Consider the following 22840-nt stretch of genomic DNA (forward strand, 5'->3'; position numbering starts at 1 on the left):
ATTATTCGATATATAAATATTGAAAGTTACAGAGATTGAGGGGGAGGTATAGTTCAGTGGTAGAATGCATGCTTAGCATGCATGAGTTCCTGGATACAATCCCCCATACCTCCATTAAAATAAATAGATAAATAAATAAACCTAATTATCTCCCCCACAAAACAAACAAAAAACTTAAAAATTACAGAGATTAGTACTATCAGTTTGATACACTAAGCTGACTGAGAATATGGTCAACTGCTTATCACAGAGAAAATTGCTATTCCTCTGAAAATCTAACATAGCTTATTTACCCGTAGCAGCAACAATACTGAAGTAAGCAATTATCCTTCATACAACCCCCTTTGGCAAAACAGAAAAGGGCACACCAGAATTTAAAGTGTGGGGACCTGTCTCCTTCATGGTGCACACTTATTGAGAAATAAGAGCCATCATTCCACTCACCATTGGTATCACGCATCTCTTCCTCTCGCTTCTTCATATAGGCGAAATCATTAACAATAGACTCTGAAAGGTCTTCTAGGCGTCGTAGCTCCACCTCCAAAGGTTTGAGCTTCTCAACTTTTGCAATCTGGAAAAGAAAGGAATTATGAACCCATTCCCTGAAAAAACTGCTCCAATCAAGAACACAAAGTAACAGAGGAGACTTTTTAAAAGTTTCACCAAGCTTAAAATCTCTTCTGCCATCATTCTAACTCATTTTAAAATTTGGGCATCTTCCCTTCCCTATAACCCCTTTATATGTTTCCATCTCACTTTTTTAATACTTTAATTTTGATTAAAACCTCCTTAGAAGCACTGTAATATGGTAGGCTATAAAAGATACTATTTTCCCAAGATTTCTGACTTAATAAAGCACTTAACTTTGCCTTTCCACTTATGTCTAAGAAATAAACAATATTATTAGAGTAAGTGTGAGAATCATAGTATTAGTCAAATGTGGTTTTAGAAGAAAACAACAAATTCCCAACAGGGACTGCACAGGAATGAGAGAGTATGTAAACCATAGCAGCATTAAGATGATAAATCAAACCGTAAAATTAGAGAATTCTGATTTGCTCATTTAAATTCCACAACAGCTCTAAGGTTTGCTTCAAAGCTCTAGAGCACAGATGAATCCTAGGTCTGCTAAAGAAGACAAAACAAAACAAAAAAGCTGCACTGTGTATTTTGTTTTTAATTACACAGCCAGTTATCAAAAGAAATCTCCAAAGACTTCCCTGTATGCTCAGTAATGAAGGGTGTGAGAAAGAAATAAACTATCTTCCTTTTCCAAACTAGACCACTGTGAAATCTCCAAGAGTATCTGATAACTAAAGTCATACATGACCAAAGCAAGGATTTCATTATTCTATTTGTTTTTTCTTATCAATCTTAGACTATGATTTACGTTTAAAATGGGGATAGACCACCAGAGCTTTCCAGATATTAATACTCATATACCAGCTGCTCTTACATTTTTTCCACAGAGAATTCTTTGAAAAAATGTATCTACATTTGCTTTTTTGCTCCCTATTTCCCATTCATTCTCTCTATGCACCTCCCTACTTTTTCTTTTGTCCAGTTCACCTTCCGTGTTCTTTTTCTGTTAAATGTTAACAGCAGTTAATATGGGCTGAATGGGGGTTTAAGGGTGTTCTTATGTTCTCTCTGCTAAACTATATTTTTCACCAAATACATGAAGAACAAGATAAAGTTCTTTAAAATAAAATTAGAAGCTGTTATTAAGGTAGGGATTTAAAACTTGAGTTTATATTTAAGGTACCTAAAATGTGGTGTTGGATTTGTAATGATCTACCTAAGTTTTCTCTCACTGGATGTACATTTTCTTACATTCATAAAACGCTGGGTAGTTAATGGCATGACTGACAGCTACAGAACAGAATAAAGCTAATTGGGTATAAGATTTACCAAATGGTTAGTTGTGTGTGTGTGTGTACTACTGATTTCATATAGAGCATATAGAGGGGCAGAGCAAAGAAATTCTCCAGGAAAAAGATACAGAAGATATATAATAAGATGAACCTTAGGCTGTTAAACATTTTCCCTTCTGGTGTGTACCTTCCCCTCCAAAGCTTCCTGAATGAGACAGCCTAAAGGCAATGGCATGATACATCTTTAGAGTTAAGTGATTTAAGGCTCCCTGAATAGAAACTTACAAAAGGAACTAGAAGTGAAACTATGGCTGTGCCTCTGCCAGCTGAAAATAATATTTTAAAAAATTACTTTGAAGACGACTTCTAACTCCCCACTCTTTTTTTGGTTAAACGACAGTAGCCCAAAGGCCCAAAACCCAAAAAAGGATGAGAGAATTAAAATAAATTTGATACTGAGAATGGCCTTTGTAGATTATAGCCCAAAAACCTGTTCCCAATCCTTTCCTTTCTGGTGTTTCATTTATTTTTCAGTTGTTCAAGAAACACATTAATATGTCCTCCTGCTGAAGAATTTAAATTATTCAGAAGCAAAGGGAACAAAGACAAAAGCCCCATCTTCATAGCTCCTTAATCCCCATATTCCTTCACAGAGGTAACCTTGGTTGTGAACCTGGTGTGTATCTTTTCAGACCTTGTTAGAAGGTACACACACAACTTACGCTTTTGTATGTGTAAAAATGACGCAGAAAAATATAATTAAAATAGTTACAAATATAATCATAATGTATATATTGTCCTATGGCTTCCTTTTTTTCATTTTCTTTCCAAAAACTTCAGTGATTGTAGATTCACCTCATTCTTATTAAATGCTGTATAGTATTCCATATGGCATACAGATCATTGTATACTTAATCCTTCAATTCCTTAATCCCTTTTCTAGTATAGGGCCTACTCTAAATCTATACCTCTATTCATAATGTATCTTCCAAGTAGATTTCATTTCCTCAATGAAATAATTACTCTATGCTATCCTTAATTCAGTAAATTATTTTTATACTTCTTGAGTGGGACGAAGGTCTCTTTCCCTAATAAAAAAATTCTTTACCCAAGAACTATCTCTATTCTTGATATTACTTTAAAATCTAGTAAACTTGAAGAACTGTCAAGAAACTAAAACAACACTGAACATCAACTTGCTGTTTCAACCATCTAACACATCATGGATACTTGGTGGTAAACAGCAAAAATAACGAATCTATTTCTACATTTAATCTAAACCTAGAAATCAAAAGAAATGTAAAAAAGTTTTTAAAAAATATTTTTAAGACCCTAACAACAGTGCTTTTTTGAGTGCTTACTATGTGTGCAAGGCACCAAGATAAATTATGATCTCTGCTCCTAATAAGCTTACAGTCAGGTGGAGAGGCTCACATAAAAAGCTATAACCATAATATAAAGCATTATGTATTAACTTCTACAACAAAGGTACACATCAGAAGTGGAATGGAAAGAAAGTAGCATGAGATTAATTATAATTGGAAGGATAACGGAAAGCTTAACAGGGAATGGGTGAATTGCATCTCACAAGTTGTGCAGGATTTTAAAAGATGAGAGAGACAGACATTTAAGGCTGAGGGGAACCTGTAAACCAACACACAGAGGGAGGAGAGTGTAGGCTCTGGGAGATCACGTGTAGTCCAGTTATAAATAGGTGCGCGTGTGTGTGCATGCACACAATCATGTGTTAATACACACACGTGCTTGGGGATGGAGGGTGGGTGATGGTAAATATAAGGCTCAAAAGTTAGGCTGAAGCTAAATTGAGGAAGAAGATGAAAAAGGTAATGCAATGAATTAAACCTATTAGTATAAATCCAGAATGTGATACATATTGTATATCTTGTCATCTCACTTAATCCTCATAACCCTATATATAGAGTGAATATGATTATTCCTAAATTTCTCAGGTGGGAAACTAAGGCTCTAAGTATTAAATTACTTGCCCAAGATCTCAGAGCTTCGTGGAGCTGGATTGCAATCCAAGTCTGAGTTTATATTTTATTGTGTAAGTGTTTTTCTGGCTCAGAGGTGAAGTTAATGAGCTACATTAGGCTGCAAGGATCTGAGTAAGTTGTCCAGTTTATCAGTCAAACTTCCTAGTTTTCATACTGCTATTACTCTAATTTTTATAGACTAAGAGAGTAAAATTCAAAAACAAATTATCCTAAGTATCAGGTAGACCCTCTTCACTTTCCCAGGACTAAGCATTCAGCCAGTATCACTGAGACTATATCACAGAGAGTGAAAAAGCTAACAAGAAAAGCTCTATCAATACGCCCACTGACTGTTCTGCTATTCTAAGCACCTGATTTAATGTTCAAAGTGTCTGTAAGAATGTGACATTATACATGTTTCATGAAGGCATGTCATTATTCTTCTAGTCTACTTTTATCTTCCTTGGTTGAAAGGATGACATGTGTTTTGTCAACAGTTCGATAAAAGCAAAGCCTATTTAACAATATGTAACAAAGGTTCTCCACTAGGAGGTAGCATTCCCCTTGTAGGCTGCATTTAGCCACTAACCAACCAAAGAATATCAGAGCTACAAGAGACTTCATTTTACAAATGAGGAAAACTTGACGATTCCGTAAAGTTACTCAGTCCTTCGGGTGGAAGACCAAGACTAGCAGAACCATGGTCTCTTGACTCCCTACCCAGGGTTACCAAAGCATTTATTCAGCATCAAATCTGCAAAGCTCTGCTCTAAAACACAAGCAAAAAGGAATCCCTGACTTCCAAAAGCACACATACTCAGCGTATCCAAATCTTACCTATCTTTCTAGCATTAACCAGGAAGCCTCCTTTAACCACCCCGTCCACACTGATTCCCTCTTCCCTAAAGCCGTACAATACTTAGACTGTGCCACACAATTAACATTCAGACATTGTTCTATTCACATGATTTTGATTTTCATCTTTTTTCCCCACACTAGTTTAGATCTTGAACTCAACGGAATTAAAACGATGCACACTTTGTATAATCCCAAAAGCCTGATACATGGTACACACATGTAACTGACCCATTATGGCCATTCTGTGCCTTTCTTCAAAGGAGCCAACTTTCTCACAGTGGATATTAGGTGCTGCTGATCCCCTGAAGTCATCAGTTCCTATACATTAACAGCATTCTGTACCTACTTTTACTCAGCATTCATTTTCACAAGGCCCACTGCCTAGGAGAAAGTTCTATCACAGTATCTATTACCACAATATCTATCACTCTCATCTGCAGTGGTAGGTAGTGCTTGGAAAAGCTTTCCCTGCACATCTACAATACCTCCAAAATAACTGTAAAATTACTACTTCTTAAACCACATCCAAATCTTCCATTCCAATGATGATCTGAATCTATCGAGTTCAGTTATATGTAATTGTACCAAGGAAAGGTGTTAAATCTGAAAAATTGCTTAAACACACATGTGAAACCAGCCTATAGAGAATCACTAGATTCTTTTCCTTGGTGGAACATTAAGAAACTTGAGAGAAGCTTCTTGAGGTAAGCCAGATGCAGTCAAATTATTCTGTTATCTCCACAGCCTCTGCAAATTTTAGAAGCATAGCAACAAAAATGGAGACTATCCAGTCTAATATAATCAAGATAAAGAAGACAGACTTACACCCAAAGGCAAGGCAAGTCTACTTATGCGTGGGGGTATATGAATCACAGGCTTCTCCATGGAAGGTCAAAAGGTCAACAATGTGCCAAAGTAAGTCCAGATAATACTGCCAATCTTAGGGCTAAATGAATGAAATTTAGCAAGATCCTATTTACACTGCCATAGCCATCTGGCAGTTTCCAGAAAGGGAAGAAGTGAGATAAAATCTACTAAACTGATTACTTACGTGTCAGGTGCTTTACCCATGTTATTTCATTTAACTTATGTCAGGAAGGGGATTTGAGATCTAGTATGTAGAAGCAGAGTTCCTCCTTCCTGAGGGCATTCAGAGAAAAAGAACTTTTGGAAAGTCTTCAGCTGTTACTCCAACAAAGGCAACTATGTTTTTGATGTATCTGTTGATAGCAAATGACAGACCAGTAGAACTCCTAGGCAAAACAGGATTTTAGTTGTGGTGAAATGCTGATATTCACAGCATGAAGGGACATACACAGCCCAAGAGTTAGAGGATATGTCAGACAGCTCCTTCTTGGGATAATTACCTTCATCCCCACAACTGTATGAACAGACAGTAAGTCCCTGCAAACAGCTGTTCTAGTTCACAGACCACAAACTAAAAAGAGATGCACATATTGATTCTACAAAGATGCCATCCTCTGAGGGGCAAAAGATAGTGGTGAGAGGTCCTTAAAATAGAACAGAGGGAATCAAAAGTACTTCATTTCTGAGGCCATATGCATTCTGTCTCTTTAAAGAATTCAAAATACAAGACTATGCTTCTTTACAAAATGGCAACCATTCTGCCTTCCAAATACTATCACGTTACATTTATATCGTGTTTGCATAGCAATCCACATGCATTAACTAATCCTCCATAACAATTTAGCAAGTAGCGTGGTCCTCTGCCCAGCTATTAAAACACTGATTTCTAACGAATTTTACAGGACCACATAGGGTTTCAGAATTAAGAAGTCCACAAGTGTGAGGGAGAGAGACGTTAGATGTGAAAAAATTAAAGAAACGTGACATTTTCCTAAATCTAAAAACTGATGCTAAAGGGCCCTAAACTTCTGGAGATAAAGGCTTTCCACTGCCTCAAAACCTCTACCTATGCTTAGTGCTCTCTGGTAATTAACCAAGGAACAAGTGCTTCTATTATCCATGTTCTTGTCACAGTATTAGCCCAGAGACAACTAACAGCTGTTTTTGAGCAAGGTTCAAGGGAGCCTAGCCACAGACTGAGAAAAAGGGCTGGTCTTTGGCCTGTGTCATAACCACTTCTCCTCCTCTGTCTCAGTCTGATCTGCTTTTTTGGTGGTAGGAGGGTAGGTCACCGAACAAAGTAGTGGGAGGAGTTTCTTGGTTAGGTAACAGAATTTAAGAGTTGTGTTGTAACCATGTGCGTAAAGAAAGGCTTAGGACGTGCCAGACTTTCGAAGCAGGAAGCAGGCAAAGGAAGCACTGTGGTTTCCTTTCTGCTAGGGATTCCCCTCTTGGGTTAAGTAAAAGGTCAGAAAAGATAAAGGCCCTTTCCCAGTGTCAACTAAGTCCAAGGACAATGGAAATTCCAGGAGGTATGGGGGTTCTAAAATGTTATACGACAGTGATGTCCACATCATTCTGTATGTAAACTCACAACAATACTATGTGTTTTAGAGAAGAACAAGCTGTGTCTAATGTCTAATCAAGTGTCCTGTCATTTAATATAGATTACCTAATGATGGCCATCATATTGGGGGCGGATTACGACAGGTAAAAATTCCACATAGTAGGAATTCAATGAATGCTTGCTTAGAGAATGGTCTGAGGCTGAGGATATAGCAGTAGTAATCCAAAACTGAAAATCTTTTACCTATTCTTCCACCTCCTAACAATAAAACATTTTTCTTAGTGTTTTATACCTTACAACAGCACTTTAACTTTATAATTAATTATAATTTAGATTCTTCTGAATCATAAAAGTTGAAAAGGATTTTCAACTTATTCCATCAAAAAGGCTCTTGCTTTATTTCTTTTAATTAAACTAGCCTGGAGACCGAAACAAGCAAATCAAAGTCTCTACCAGGAACTGTCTTCCATTCATGTTTGCATTGCTTGCTCCTGTTTATTGCCCATAAATAACTCAGTCTAGTTTTGTTCAGTTGAGCACATGAACTAGGGAAGAAGAGGAAAGACCTCAAGAGCTGCAATTACTGCAGTGCTCCTTCCTGCTGCAGGATTTGCCAGGCGCTTCCAGTCTTCTTCCATTTTAGGCTATTTCCCTGCCAAGTTCTGACCAAAGATAGAACAACTTCTCCTTGTTACATCATTCCTAGAAAATACCCTAAAATCATTTAAAACAACTTCCCTTTGTTTATACAGTTTACATTCTTCAAAGGCCATTTACATCTCCTGTACCACCCCACCTCTTCTTCATGCCTTCAGCTACTGTCGTAAAAAGACTCTGATCTGGGTAAAAACACTCTTATCTTTCTGTAAAGATCAATCCTTCGGTCCTAAATAGTTCTGGTGGTTTTTCAAAGGTGCTCTTCATTTGAAGAACCATCTTGTGCTGACCTAGAGTCTCTCATAATAGAGGAAAAAAAAGGGCTCAGTCCCCCTTCCCCTTATTATATGCACACCCCCACCTCCCTACCATCCAAGTAAGTGTCAGTTTTTAATCTCTACAGTACTTCCTGTCAACAAAAACCTAGTCTCTTGCAGTTTTTTCTTCCATCTTGCTCTCTTCCTGAAAAGTTTGAAATTATTTTAACTAAAAGCTACTCTTGCCTATTGTGTTTCTCAAAGACAGCACAGCACTGAATCCGTGCCCTAGCTATCTATATTAACTGTCAGTCTGCAAATAAAAGCCGTAAGAATTAAAAGCAAATCATTTTTCTTAACCTTGAACACTAACATATAAATGAATTCCAGCTTTTAAAAATTATAAATATATATCTGGTCCCTGTCTCAAGAGAACTAATGGCATGTGCTTGAGTGTTTTATCACACCAATATTTTTATGGGACAGTTGGTCCAGTCATCTGGCTGACAGCACAGCCAGAATTATTGTTCAAGGCTGTTAACACAACTTTTTATATCAAGCTGGTTGTCACATGACTGCTGAGAAAACCACAGCCTTCTGGGCAAAGCACAGCCTGTTGGCCTGACTAGGTCACAGAAACCTCACAGAGCACGGCATGCTACTGCCTCCATTGGCTGTTAAATCAGGACATACCTCTTCGTAATTTTTTGCCTCTACTCCATGCTTCATGTCTAGGATCACGAGTTGGTCAGGTATCCGCCCTGTTCCTGAGAAAGAAATCAAAGGATTCATTGTGCGAAATATTTAAAATTCCGGTAAATCACCCACCCACCCTCCCTCTCCCTAGCCTCAACCCTCTCAATAGAGGGAAATAGCCGCAACTCCTCCCCCTACTCAGCTGCAGAAAATTCCTGGCTCTGGCTAAAATCTCAAGCATTCCAGACAAAGCCTCTATCTGTATGGGGTGCCGGAAAGCAACGAGAACATGCTGCTGGCAAACATCTCTGAAGGAGCAGGACACAAGATACTGTCGCTAGTACTTCAGAGGGATAAAACAGGAGAAGAGAAAACACATAGGCTTATCGGATTAGGAAATACAACTCAAAAGTCAAAACAGTATACAACTGAGTGGCATATGGACCAGTAATAGGTAGTGGGCACCAACTCAGGCTGAAAAGGGACACTTCCACACCTGAAAAAGCTGCCCTGTGAAATTTTGAGAAAAGGATTAGGGGTATACGCTAAACTTGAATTTACTTAATACAAATATAAGTACTGAAAAGAACACAGGGTTTTTCTAATATTCCAGTTAATTTAAACATTTTGGTCAAAGTAAAGCCATTTCAATAGGTAAGTAAAATGTTACAGGACTATTTCCATAAAGCCCTTAAAAGAAAAGAGCCCAAGAAGAAACTTAACAATAAGAATTCAATTCTCAGAGATACTTTTTTACACAGAAAAATGTCTACTTGGGATAGTAGGACCAACAGAGCAATGTTCTTATTAGAAAAAGTAATCTGATTCAGCTTGATCAAAAAGGAATCATCAAGTGGGAGAAAAGGAAAGATTCAAAAGAGCCCCAGAAAACTGATCAGTCCCTGGAATTCACCAGAGTACTTATAAAATTAAAAACTGCTGCATGAAATTAGGAGTTTTGGGAAACAGTGCCACTTAAGCATCTGGTGTTCCTGAGACCATAATAAGCTACAGAGAATGGTACTGTACCCTGAGAGACACTGGAAATTTTCTGAAATGGACTGAAGTCAATTCAATAAATACTCATTGGGAACTCACTGGGTGCTAGAACTGTGCTGGAGATAACAATCTCTGCCTTCAAAGAACTTGATGGGCATCAAGACATAAATATGAGTAAGTTACAGTGAAAATGCAAAGCAGTATAAAACTTTTAAGGAAAAAAAATCGTTCAGATAATTCCAGCTATGCAGCAAAAGTTAGAAGAGGGAAGAGATTAGTTTGAGGACAGACTTCACTCGAGGTAGCACCTGAAGGCAGACAGAGTATCCCAGGCAGAAGGCAACACATGAGTCAAGACTCAGATACTGAATGGAATATGGCACGTTTAAAATACAGTAAAGACGTTCTTTTGGATAGATTAGAAAGACCAATTTGAAAGTAATAAGACTGAATAGGAAGGATTAAGAAACCAAGACAAGTCATATATATCTTCCAAGCATTAAACCAATTTCCAAAACAAAACAAAACAAAATAAAAAGTGACACCTAGAGAGGTCTCTTCTCCCAAATCCAATATGCAATCCTGATCACAGCATTGCCCAAAGGAGATTCAATGTGAATTTTTACTTCTACTTCATTTAAAAAGTTATGAAATCCAAGCAGCTCACAGCCCTACCTGGTCCAAATGATCAAGATATTCTTTTCCTAAAAGACTCTTCCCACTATCTCTGTTTGCCACAGCACAGCATTAGCATTATTCAAACACAAGCAAAACCACAAAACCACAGACTGAATCCAGACCATATGGTCTCTTGCATAGAACAGCCAAACCTATCCCCACAGCTGACATCATGGCTCTAAAGGGTCTCCTCTGTAAAAAAGACCCTTTAGTAATTTCTCTCTGCAACTGCCTGGCAAATAGACAATCTTAAAAAGTGTGCCAACGACTACAAAGTATCAGGTCTCCAACAGAATGAACAGAGAACACTAATGAAACTAGAAACTGAGTGCTGACTATAATATGCGTGTACACAGACATTTATACATGTATACACACACACATTTTTTATTTAATTTTTTTTTAATGGAGGTACTGGGGATTGAACCCAGGACCTTGTGCTTGCTAAGCAGGCACTCTACCACTAAGCTATACCCTCCCTGCTGCACACACACATTTTTAAATAAGTTCCCAGGCATATACATGCATAAGCATATTAAAAAACTCAGAACAAAGATAATCTCTGCCTTCAGAGTTCAAAATTGGGAATGTAAGATACACATGAGACATTTAAACACGAGGTTGTATGTGCAATATATATATATATATATATCTAAATACCTAAATAAATAATCCAATCAGTAAGTGATGACACTATTTAGAGGATGCCACACTGACCTCTGTTCTGTTTCTGAGACATGCTCAGCATCTCAAGGTGTTTGCTTTTTCTCCAAAGCCCTCATTACCATCTGACTTATATTTGTCTACTGTCTGTTCACTCCAATGAAAATATAAGCGCCACTGACAACTGACTTGTTTTATTCACTGCTATATCCCCAACACCTAGAACAGTGTTGGATGAATCAATCAATTGATTGAGATACTGAGCAAATCATAATGGTTGAGGCCCGTACAATACAAAAACTAAAGGTTAACTCATGTTTTATGGGAAGAGAACATTCTAGCAAATGAATTAATGTGACATGTTTAGAGGGCAGAGCAAACCAGAATGGCTAGGGTCTGATGAGCAGTGGAAGATAAGGTTGGGATGGAGTAAGAACATAATGACTATTAAATGCCATGATGCCTAAAATCCTGTCCAGCCTGAAAATTCCATGATTCTGCATTTCATTCTATAGAACAGAAGCATTACTGCCACTACAAAGAAGGGAAAGCTTCTGAAAGAGGACTGACATGATGAAAGATGTGTTTTAGAAGACAAATCTGGTAGCAGTTGGATACATTAAAAGCTGGGATATCAGTTAGAAAGCTAATGACATAGTCCATGACTTAAAAGATTAGAGTTCAAGATTTGTGTGGTGACAATACAGAAGTTATTTTGAAAGAAGTATCAGCCTAACTTGATGATAGACTGGAAAAGACAAAAATACGTAATTTCAAAAATGTAAGCCCAAGTAATGGGAAGGATGGTGGTAATACTGATGAGTAAAAGGAACTAATTTGAAAGGAAAGGTTATGGCCACAGTCTAAGACATCCTAGTTTTGAGGTAAGAATGGCACAACCAACTGGAAATGTTTGGAATACTGTTGAGACATCCTGGAACCAGCAGCGGTGGGGGCAGAGAGAAGGGTATCAGTTATGAAATCACTATTAAAGTCCTTTAGTTTTCTTTTTGTGTGTGTGTAGTTTTTTGGGGGGGGGGCGGGAATTAGGTTATTTATTTATTTATTTATTCTCAGAGGAGGTACTGGGGATTGAACCCAGGACCTTGTGCATGCTAAGTGTGCACTCTACCACTTGAGCTATACCCTCTCCCCTAATTTTCTGTTCTTAATCTATTATTCCATTTACCTCAGGTGAACTCCCTCAGCTTTTAGGCTAAAGTGACCCACTTAAGATAAAGGCAGTCAATTCTTGATTAACTGTCAAAAGCAGCTAGTTCGTCTATTATTCCTGGGAATCTATTAGTACTGTTGCTAAGGTGTTTGCTCTTCTTTTAGGATCATATATTCTGAATATATTCTATATATTCTATAAATCTACAATTGCCAGGAGTCTTTTTGCTACCATACAGAGAAAGCTTGAAAATAAAGTCAAATGGAGGCAAAAAACAAACAAACAAACAAAAAGCACTAAAAATGAGGTAAGGTTCTAATGATACTGATAAAAAATCCAAGATCCAAACAAGTTTATATTGTATAGCACAGAGAACTATATTTAGTATCTTGTAGTAACCTATAATGAAAAAGAATACAAAAACAAATATATGTATATATGTGTATGACTGAAACATTATGCTGTACACCAGAAATTGACACAACATTGTAAGCTGACTATACTTCAATTAAAAAAAAACAAAAACAAAACCCAAGACATAGGGGTGCCCGAAGTCAGCGCTACACTGTAGACTTCCTGATTCAGAGAGTCAACGTGGTCTTCTTCTTCCGCTTTAAGCCAATCTGACTTATGTTTTTGCATCTTGCAATCCCAAAGGGTCCCAAGTAATGTAACATGTATGAATGCATACAGCTTTTAGAGTCTCATGTCCCTGAAGCTGAAGAATAGGCATTGAAAAGGCATCTGCTTTTCACCCACCACTGAGCACAGAAGCCATCAGGTAATCAGCCTAAAAGTTACTATGGGCTCCTGGCCTTGAGATGCACAGAAGAAACCATAGCAAGATGTAAGGGCTAGGCAACAGCAAGTGCCCTGGAGATCAAAACTGCTTCTGACTTTGCCATATATTATTTGTCAGACAGACCCTACTTCTAATCCCTTAAAAAACATGTCACTAGCATATAAATGCACTATTTTCTAGCATCTATACCAAATTCAACTCTATCATTTAAGCTAAGTATATCACAGCATTCAAGAAATGCCTGCTCCTGCACATGAAGAACAACTTCACCGATCAGCCAGCCTTCACTTATATGTGTGTGCACCCCAGCAAAGTTTTCACTTCCTCTTCCTGTCCAGTCCAAGAGAGAAAATTCATGCTCTAGCTTGCTTAGATGAAGATGCTTAACTCAGGGAAAACATTCTGATTTACTTACCCTTGCTCTCAAAACACACTTCGAACATGTCGTCATCCTCAGTGGTAAAGGCAAATTTTCCCTTGGTTGCATCCTCCTTGGAGTACAGAATATGGCCAGCAGAATCTGTGATCTAAAATTAGAAAGTAAGTCAGAATAGGCAGCAAATAATACTCAGGAAGAGAATTTATAGAAACTGGGTAAGTTGAAAGAAACGCTGTCTATAAAGGACAGTTTACATTTCTTATTATGATGACTATAGTCCAACTATTCCCAAAGACAGGAAATGGATTAGAAGTGAAACCCAAACACAGCAAATTTCATACATTCTAACAGCCCATCCACACTGCAGGCTAAAATCTATTACCGCTATAAAATGCCTTACCATATCAAAAAGTTGATATAAAGTGGGTTTATTAAGAAAAGTTCACTTCATAGAATGTACACCAGTATCATTCCCTGGAAAGGGACATGTCACAAAAATAGAAGTGGACAAATACCAAAACAATATATAACAAAAAGGAGAAAAATATATAAGAACATATTTCTTGTGTAAAACAAATCTTGATGCAGTGGAGGTGGAGAGTGGAAATGGGACACCTGATACCAGGAGAGAAGGAAAAGAAGGCATGCATAGAGAAAAAAATTTGGGAGATCTATTCCTGCAAACTGCATTTAATTATGTCAATGGCTATGTGGGGATGGGGGAGGCAGGGTGGGTAAACAAGTAGTTTCTCCTAAAAAAGACATCCTTGACTTCCAGAAATGATAATTCCTTTCCTCTAGGTTGTTGAATTTAGTTCTCCAAACTCATAAACTTCTCCACTCATTGAGAATGGCCTGTAAGCACAGATGAAGTGCACATACTGGTAAGTGAACAATCACATATAAAAGCAAGGACATAGTACAGTAATAAGACAGACTGGATCTCAGGCTTCTTTTCTGTCTTAGTAGAAGACACATTTCATTATCTAATACAGAAAGCTACTTGCAAAGTGGAACACAAAAGTAGTGAATTTATTGTATTAAACTGGATATTCTAATGCTGTGACTCAATTATAAATCAGATTTTAAATACAAAAACTGAGTAGCATACATATAAGCTTATATATTTAAAGCACTTCAATAACACTAGTTACTTTTTGACTAGTGAGATTTCTTTATACTTTTTTTCTATAGAGGTATGTATCATGATTAGAAACAAAGTTACTTTAGTTTAAGAAAAAAGCATAATAGCAAAAGAATAGTTACCACTGCTAGACAAAATTGAAACAATGGGTTAATAAAAAAGGCTTTATGGCATATCTTCTAAATTCCCTAAGAATAACAGCAGTAATATTAATCAAGTATCTTCTTCCATGAATGATGCTGATCATTCATTAATTTGTCAAGCATTTAAGATGCATGGGAGAAAATGTATGCCTAGAGGCAGGCACAAGTGCCGTGGGATTATAGGGGGTCAGAGTGTCATAGAGGAAGTGACACATGAACTAAGTTCTGAAGAATGAGCTGCAATCAAGGGAAGAAAAGGGGTAAAGCCACTCAGAGTAGAAGAGATGGCAACTATGAAGGTCTGGGTTCAGAAAAGGAAAACAAGACAAAAATATGGTATCATCATAAGACTAAGCAGATAATATTTATTAAGCACTTACTAAGTATTGAGTACTTTGCCAAGAGCTTTATATGCATTTTTAATTTAATCCTCACTATAACCCTTTAGGTAAGAACTATTATTGCTCCTATGATCCACAGGAGGAAACTGAGGCACAGAGAGGTTAAGTGGTTAGAGAGATACTGGCCAGATCATGTAGAACTACAACAACATGCTAATGAGTTTATTTCGTACAAAGTGGAAAGGCAATTAAGAATTTGAAACAAGAAAAATGATGTGATTCAATTTGCAATTTAGAAAGATGAATCTGATAATACTGTGAAGACAGACTCAAGAGGGACAATAACAGAGATAAGAAGATGGGTTAGGCCCCTATTCCAGGAATCCAGGTTAGAAATGACGAAGGCTTTGGGTATGGAGAGAAGGGGCCAGATTTGAGGAATGTTTAAAAGGGAGAGCTCACCTACAGGACAAGACCAAAGATTGAATGCCCACAAGAATAGAGCAAGTAGCATAACTGCATCTAATTGGCCAGTACAAGTCCACAGGGTGTGGGAACAATGCGGCAAACTGGAGAAGACAGTCCTGTCAAGGGAGAAACTGATTACTACCATGGCATGCCAGGTTGGTTTTAGATCATCCAATTTTCCAAAAGAACCTAAATGTTTTAACTTTTATTTGAAATCTCCTAGTTTTTAAATCCTCACAACCAATCCCAACATTTGAAAAAACTATCTCCAGGCCAAACAAAAGATGTCTACAGAACCAACTTCTTCTGAGCTACCAGTATCTGACCTCTGCATAGGATAGGAAGAAAGTTGACTAAAATCACATAAACCAACTGCTGGGCAGCACTGAGGGCTCAGCTGAGATCAGGGACCAGGATCTGGCAGCTAGATGAGATCAGGCCACATCTAGCTGCCAGAATGCAGGAGCAAAGACAAGTATTAAGTGATTTAGGTCTGGGATTCTGCAACTGAGTGGTTTGGAAGGATAAGGGGATTAAGGAATTATGTTATAAACTTAACCTACACAGTCTTTAATCCTCACAACAATCCCAGGGAGGCCAGTCTTATTATCCCCATTTTATTGATGCAGATGCTTAGTAACTTGCTCATTATCACAGAGTCAGTAAACTGTGTATATAGACTTGAAGATAGGGTCTAAAACCTATGCTCTTTCCACATTCCACGTTGCCTCCCCACAAAAGGAATGGTTCAAAGAAGTGGAAAGCACAGAAGCCAAGAAAGACTAACAGAATCTGATAGATTCTGTGGGTCAGTGCATGTCAGAGAACCTGAGCATCCTCCTGAGCAGGACATAGTACTGTTCAGTCTGCAACCTCTACCTGAGAGGGATTTGCAGGCAGCCACAAGGTAGACTCCTTAAAGTCAGCAATAAATAAATAATCTGCACAGGAATATTTAGCCCTGAAGATTCCTAAAGGCCTTTTGTTCATGGGATATTTTTCCTGAATTATCAACTAAAAGAAAAAGCAAATTTTATCAAAAGCTTTTTCTGCAGCTATTGAGATGATCGTATGGTTTTTATTCTTCAGTTTGTTAATGTGGTATCACACTGACTGATTTGTGGATATTGAAAAATCCTTGCATGCCTGGAATAAATCCCACTTGATCATGGTGTATGATCCTTTTAATATCTTGTCAGAGTAAATCTGCTAGTATTTTGTTGAGGATTTCTGCATTTATGTTCATCAGTGATACTGGCCTATAATTGTCTTTTTTTTTTTTGTTAATATCTTTGCCTGGTTTTGGTATCATGGTGATGGTGGTCTCAAAGAATGAGTTAGGAAGTGTTCTTTCCTCTGCAATTTTTGGGAATAGTTTCAGAAGGGTAGGTGTCAGCTCTTCTCTAAATGTTTGGTAGAATTCACCTGTGAAGACACCTGGTCCTGGATTTTTGTTTGTTGGGAGTTTTAAAATTACTGATTCAACTTCAGTACTGGTAATTACTGCTCATATTTTCTATTTCTTCCTGGTTCAGTCTTGGGAGATTATACCTCAGAATTTGTCCATTTCTTCAATATTGTCCATTTTATTGGAGTATAGGTGCTTATAGTAGTCTTTTATGGTCCTTTGTATTTCTGTGGTGTCAGTTGTAACTTCTTTTTCATTTCTGATTTTAAGGATCTGGGCCCTCTCCTATTTTTCTTGATGAGTCTGGCTAAAGTTTATTCATTTTATTTATCTTTTCAAAGAACCATCCTTAAGTTTCGATCAATGAAACTTAAAGTCTCCTCTATTTCATTTATTCTGCTCTGAACTTTATTATTTCTTTCCTCTACTAACTTTGGATTTTGTTTGTTCTACTTTCCCTAGGTGCTTTAGGCATAAGGTTAAATTGTTTCTTGAGGTTTTTTTTTTTTATTTCCTGAGGGAAGCCTGTATCATAAATTCCCTCTTAGAACTGTTTCTGCTGTGTCCCATAGGTTTTGTTGGGCGAGGGGTTTGTCTTTTTAAAATTGAAGTATAGTTGGTTTACAACATTGCGTTAATTCCTGGTGTATAGCATAGTGTTTCAGTTATACATATATATTCCTTTTCATATTATTTTTCATTATAGGTTAGTACAAGATATTGGACAGCAAGTTCCTGTGCTGAACAGTAGAACCTCGTTGTTTACCTATTTTATATATAGTAGTTAGTATCTGCAAATCCTGAATCCCATAGGTTTTAGATCATTATGTTTTCATTTTCATTTGTCTCTATGTATTTTTTGATTTCCCCTTTGATTTCTTCAGTGATCCATTGGTTGCTTAACAGCATATTGTTTAGCCTCTACATGTTAGTGTTTTTTGCAGTTTTTTTTTCGCGTAGTTGATTTCTAGCTTCATAGTGTTGTGGTCGAAAAAAATGCTTGATATGATTTTGTTTTCTTATATTTACCAAGGCTTGCTTTGTGGTCCAGCATGTGATCTATCCCGGAGAATGTTCTATGTGCACTTGAATATGTAATCTGCTGCTTTCAGACAGAATGCTCTTTAAGTATCAATTAAGTCCATCAGCTGTAATGTGTCATTTAAGGCCTGTGTTTCCTTACTGATCTTCTGTCTGGATGACCTGTCCATTGATGTAAGTGGGCTGTTGAAATCCCCACTATATTTGTGCTGCTGTCAATTTCACCTTTTATGTCTGTTAACATTCGCCTTATATATTGAGGTGCTCCTATGTTGGGTACATGTATATTTACAACTTATATCTTCTTGATATAGCTTTTGATAAAATTCAACATTCATTTATGATAAAAACTCTTCAGAAAGTGGGCACAGAGGGAACATATCTCAGCATAATAAAGGCCATATACGACAAACCCACAGCTAACATCATATGCCATGGTGAAAAGCTGAAAGTATGTTCTCTAAGATCAGGAACAAGGCAAGGATGCCAACTCTCACCACTTTTATTCAATATAGTTTTGGAAATCCTAGCCACAGCAATAAGAGAAGAAAAGGAAACAAAAGGAATCCAAATTGGAAAAGAAGAAGTAAAACTGTCACTATTTGCAGAAGACACAATGCTATACATGGAAAATTCTAAAGATGCTACCAGAAAACTACTAGAGTTCATCAATTAATTTGGTAAAGTTACTGGATACAAAATTAATATACAGAAATCTGTTGAACTTCTATATGCTAACAATGAAATATCAGGTAGAGAAACTAAGGAAATAATTTCATTTACCATCACATCAAAAAGAATAAAATATTTAGGAATAAATCTACTTTAGGAGGCAAAAGACCTGTACTCTGAAAACTATAAGATGCTGATGAAAGAAACTGAAGGAAAGATACACTGTTCTGGGACTGGAAGAATCAGCATTGTTAAAATGATCATACTGCCCAAGGCAAACTACAGATTCAATGTAATCCCTATCAAATTACCAATGGCATTTTTCACAGAACAAAGTATTTTAAAATTTGTATGAAAACACAATATCCCAAATAGCAAAAACAATCTTGTGAAAGAAGAACAGAGCAAAAAACAGAGCTGGAAGAATCACACTCCCTGACTTCAGACTATACTACAAAGCTATAGTAATCAAGACAGTATGTATTGGCACAAAAACAGACATACAGATCAATGGAACAGGACAGAAAGCCCAGAAATAAACCCACACACTTACGGTTAATTAATCTATGACAAAGGAGGCAAGAATATACAAAGGAGAAAAGACAAGTCTCTTCAATAAGTGGTGCTGGAAAAGCTGGAAAGCTGCATGTAAAAGAATGAAATTAGAATATTCTCAAACACTATATAAAAAAATTAATTCAAAATGGATTAAAGAACTAAATATATGACTGGTTACTATAAAATTCCTCGAAGAAAATAGGACGAACACTCTTTGACATAAATCACAGCAAAATTTTCTCGGCTCTGTCTCCTAAGTAATGGAAATAAAAACAAAAATAAACAAATGAGACCTAATTATACTTGAAAGCTTTTACACAGTGAAAGAAACCAGAAACAAAATGAAAAGACAACTTATGGAATGGGAAGAAATATTTGCAAATGATGTGACCAAGAGGGATTTCCAAAATATACAAACAGCTCATACAGCTCAATATCCAAAAAACAAACAAACCAACAGAAAAATGGGCAGAAGATCTAAATAGACAATTCTCCAAAGACATATAGATGGCCAGCAGGCACATGAAAAGATGCTTAACATCACTAATTATTAGAAAAATGCAAATCAAAACTACAACGAGGTATCACCTCATATCAGTCAGAACAGCCATCATCAAAAAGTCAACAAATAATAAATGCTAGAAAGGGTGTGGGGAAAAGGGAACCCTCCTACACTATTGGTGGAAATGTAATTTGGTGCATGGAGAACAGTATGGAGGTTCCTTTAAAAACTGAAAATAGAGTTACTACTCTCCTGGGCATATATCCAGAGAAAATTCTAATTCAAAAAGACACATGCATCCCAATGTTCACAGCAGCACTATTTACAATAGCCAAGACATGGAAGCAACCTAAATGCCCATCAACAGATAAACAGATAAAGACGACATGTACACACATACATACACAGAGACACACACACAATAGAATACTACTTAGCCATGAAAAGAATGAAATAATGCCATTTGTAGTAACGTGGATGGACCTGGAGATTATCATACTAAGTGAAGTAAGTCAGAAAAAGAAAGACAAATATATAATATCATTTGTATCTGGAATCTAAAAAAGTGACACAAATGAACTTATTTATAAAACAGAAACAGACTCATAGACATATAAAACAAACTTATGGTTACCAAAGGGGAAGTGGGGGAGGAAGGGATAAATTAGGAGCTTGGAATTTGCAGATACAAACTACTACATATAAAATAGATAAACAACAAGGACCTATTGTATAGCACAGGGAAGTATATTCAGTATCTTATGATAACCCATAATGGAAAAGAATCTGGAAAAGAATTATATATATAATATATACATTATATATAACTGAATCACTTTGCTACACACCTGAAACTAACATAACATTGTAAATCAACTATACTTCAATTTTAAAAAGTTAAAAAAAGAAAAAAGAAAATGGGGAAACATTGTTAATACAGAAAAAAAAAAAGAAGAAGAGGAAGAAGAAGAAAGAAAAAATGAAACAAAGTACTACTTTAGAATCTTGGATACACATATATTATGGCAAAAAGTTCTGGAAACTAATCAAATCCCAAATGTGTAGTCACCAGAGTGGTGCCATCCTTCCTTTCTTCAGAACCTGTTCACCATCTGATACTCACACTTCCCCACTCTCTAGCCCCCAAGAACACAATTACAGATAATTACTAAGAGCAAAGAGGATATTCAAAAAGACAAGACTGCAGGAATAACATATTTTCACATTCCAAGCTGATCTAAAAACTCTAATTTCGATTTGGCTCCTATGAATAAAGTTACAGAAAATGTAGAACTTCTCCAAGGCATAACTGGATAAAAATAAGCCTCCAGATTTGCTCATTGTACAGTTTAATTCTTAAGGGAGAAGGATGGGATTACCTAGAAATGTTTAAATGTAAATGAAACCAGTAAAGGACAGCAGGAAATAAGCATCAAGGGTACGGCACTGAACAGTCATCCCAGATGTCATCATGCCCAAGGTCAGGCAAGGAAAAGGCCAGGTCAGTGGCCGAGGACAAACAACCCAGCTTAATCAGGCACAAGTTTGCCCAACCATCTTATTTCCTAGGAGAATAGTTTATTGATCTCTTTGTATTCTCCTTATTAAAAATTATTTATTTAAGGACAGGAGGCCTCTCTAGATGATAGGAACCTAGATACAAGTCAGAAAACTCTTATTAAGGCATTGGTAAAAATCCTTCATCGAGTATTTTGCAAAATGAATTAAGAAGTCTGCCATGTTCTTCTGAAAGACTTGGATACAATCCGCACCTCCAATTGGTATTCAGAAAGGGTGACAATTATTTATTGTTCTCCTTTACATTTTACTAAGGAACTACGATCATGGTAGAACCACTTGCATTGTTGGTTCTGATATCTGAAAATGTATTAAAGATTCATTTTAGGGCAAAGACTCAAATGCTTTACAAGAGGCTGAGGCAAAGCAACTATCACTGCCTGTATGTTTTATCAGCATGAAATTTATCTCCTAGAAATAGTGTGTGATAATGATCACAATTTCCTCAATGCCTCCACATTTCTATAATCCCTATGACCTTCAGTTGACACAACTATATAAGGGCATCTATCCAGATATTTGGAAATCCAGGCAGGCAACTTGACAACTTAACCTTCATGTTAGGCTCTTATACAGTGTTGGGCATTCTAAGTGACCCTAGAGTTTTTCTGAACATCTGTAGGGTTCCATGTAGTTTATAACTTTGCAGCTATTTAGGAGCCAATTGATCTTAAGAAAGAAAAAAAAAAAAACCTCCAAAAACCACATGTCCTAACCCCAGCATAATCACATAAATCAGCAGGTAGCTAAAATTAGGGAATAGAAAACTAGGCCAATCTCAGTGACTAGCTAGAGCTGACAAAGTCTAATAGGCTGAAATGATGGTTTTAAATTTCTTTAATTAAAATGCTCTGATTACAGATCACCTTAAAAGGTCATCTGGTTTCTCAAAAACTGAGATTCTATTTTTTCTTCTTAAATTCTACTAGAGAATTACCATGGTAATACAATAAATAACCGCCACTTTTACCTACTATAACAGCAGACACTTAAAGGATTCCTTTCTTCCCTTTAACAACAAAAAACACTTATAAAATATACCATAAAGTTCTTAATTAAACAAAAGTAACATCAAGCCATAAAATCCTCCCTAATGACATCAAGGAATGGGAAGTAATAAAGATCTATTTCTAGATAACACCTTCTGAAGAAAAGCAAATCAAAGTTCACAACTTATAAAGTAGGTGGGAAAGTGTTAATTGTATATGCACAGTAGCTGATGTCAAGAATATGTGAATACTCACACTGAAACTACCAAATAAGTGAGAATACAGATCCACTGGGAAAACAGACTCATTTAGAATTGGATTTTCTTGGACCATTCCAGGCAGTGTCCAGAAAACAGATTCTTGAGCAGGTCCTGCTCCTGAAGGCTGTCCCTCTTCCTTTACCCAACATTCAAGATAATAAATACCCTGCCTACTTCAAAACGATCTTTAAGTAGCTTAGGCCCAAACACAAGGCAAATAAAGCAATTAGGAATTAAAGAACAGAATTCAACTGGAGGAAGAAACAAA

The 22840-nt window shown here is 36.8% G+C and overlaps 1 protein-coding gene across 1 annotated transcript in view; it reads right to left on the reverse strand.

Moving 5' to 3' along the window:
- The window catches only part of TMED10 (transmembrane p24 trafficking protein 10), a 35612-nt gene that overhangs the window by 3367 nt on the left and 9405 nt on the right, over positions 1 to 22840 (reverse strand). The window contains exons 2-4 of the mRNA XM_006206085.4: positions 13505 to 13616; positions 8771 to 8844; positions 445 to 571 (exon numbers count right to left, since the gene is read on the reverse strand). Coding sequence (XP_006206147.1) covers positions 445 to 571; positions 8771 to 8844; positions 13505 to 13616 — 313 coding nt within the window. The remainder of the gene's footprint in view (positions 1 to 444; positions 572 to 8770; positions 8845 to 13504; positions 13617 to 22840) is intronic.

This window comes from Vicugna pacos, chromosome 6 (assembly GCF_048564905.1).
Source record: "Vicugna pacos chromosome 6, VicPac4, whole genome shotgun sequence".
In the NCBI taxonomy this organism is placed as follows: Eukaryota; Metazoa; Chordata; class Mammalia; order Artiodactyla; family Camelidae; genus Vicugna; species Vicugna pacos.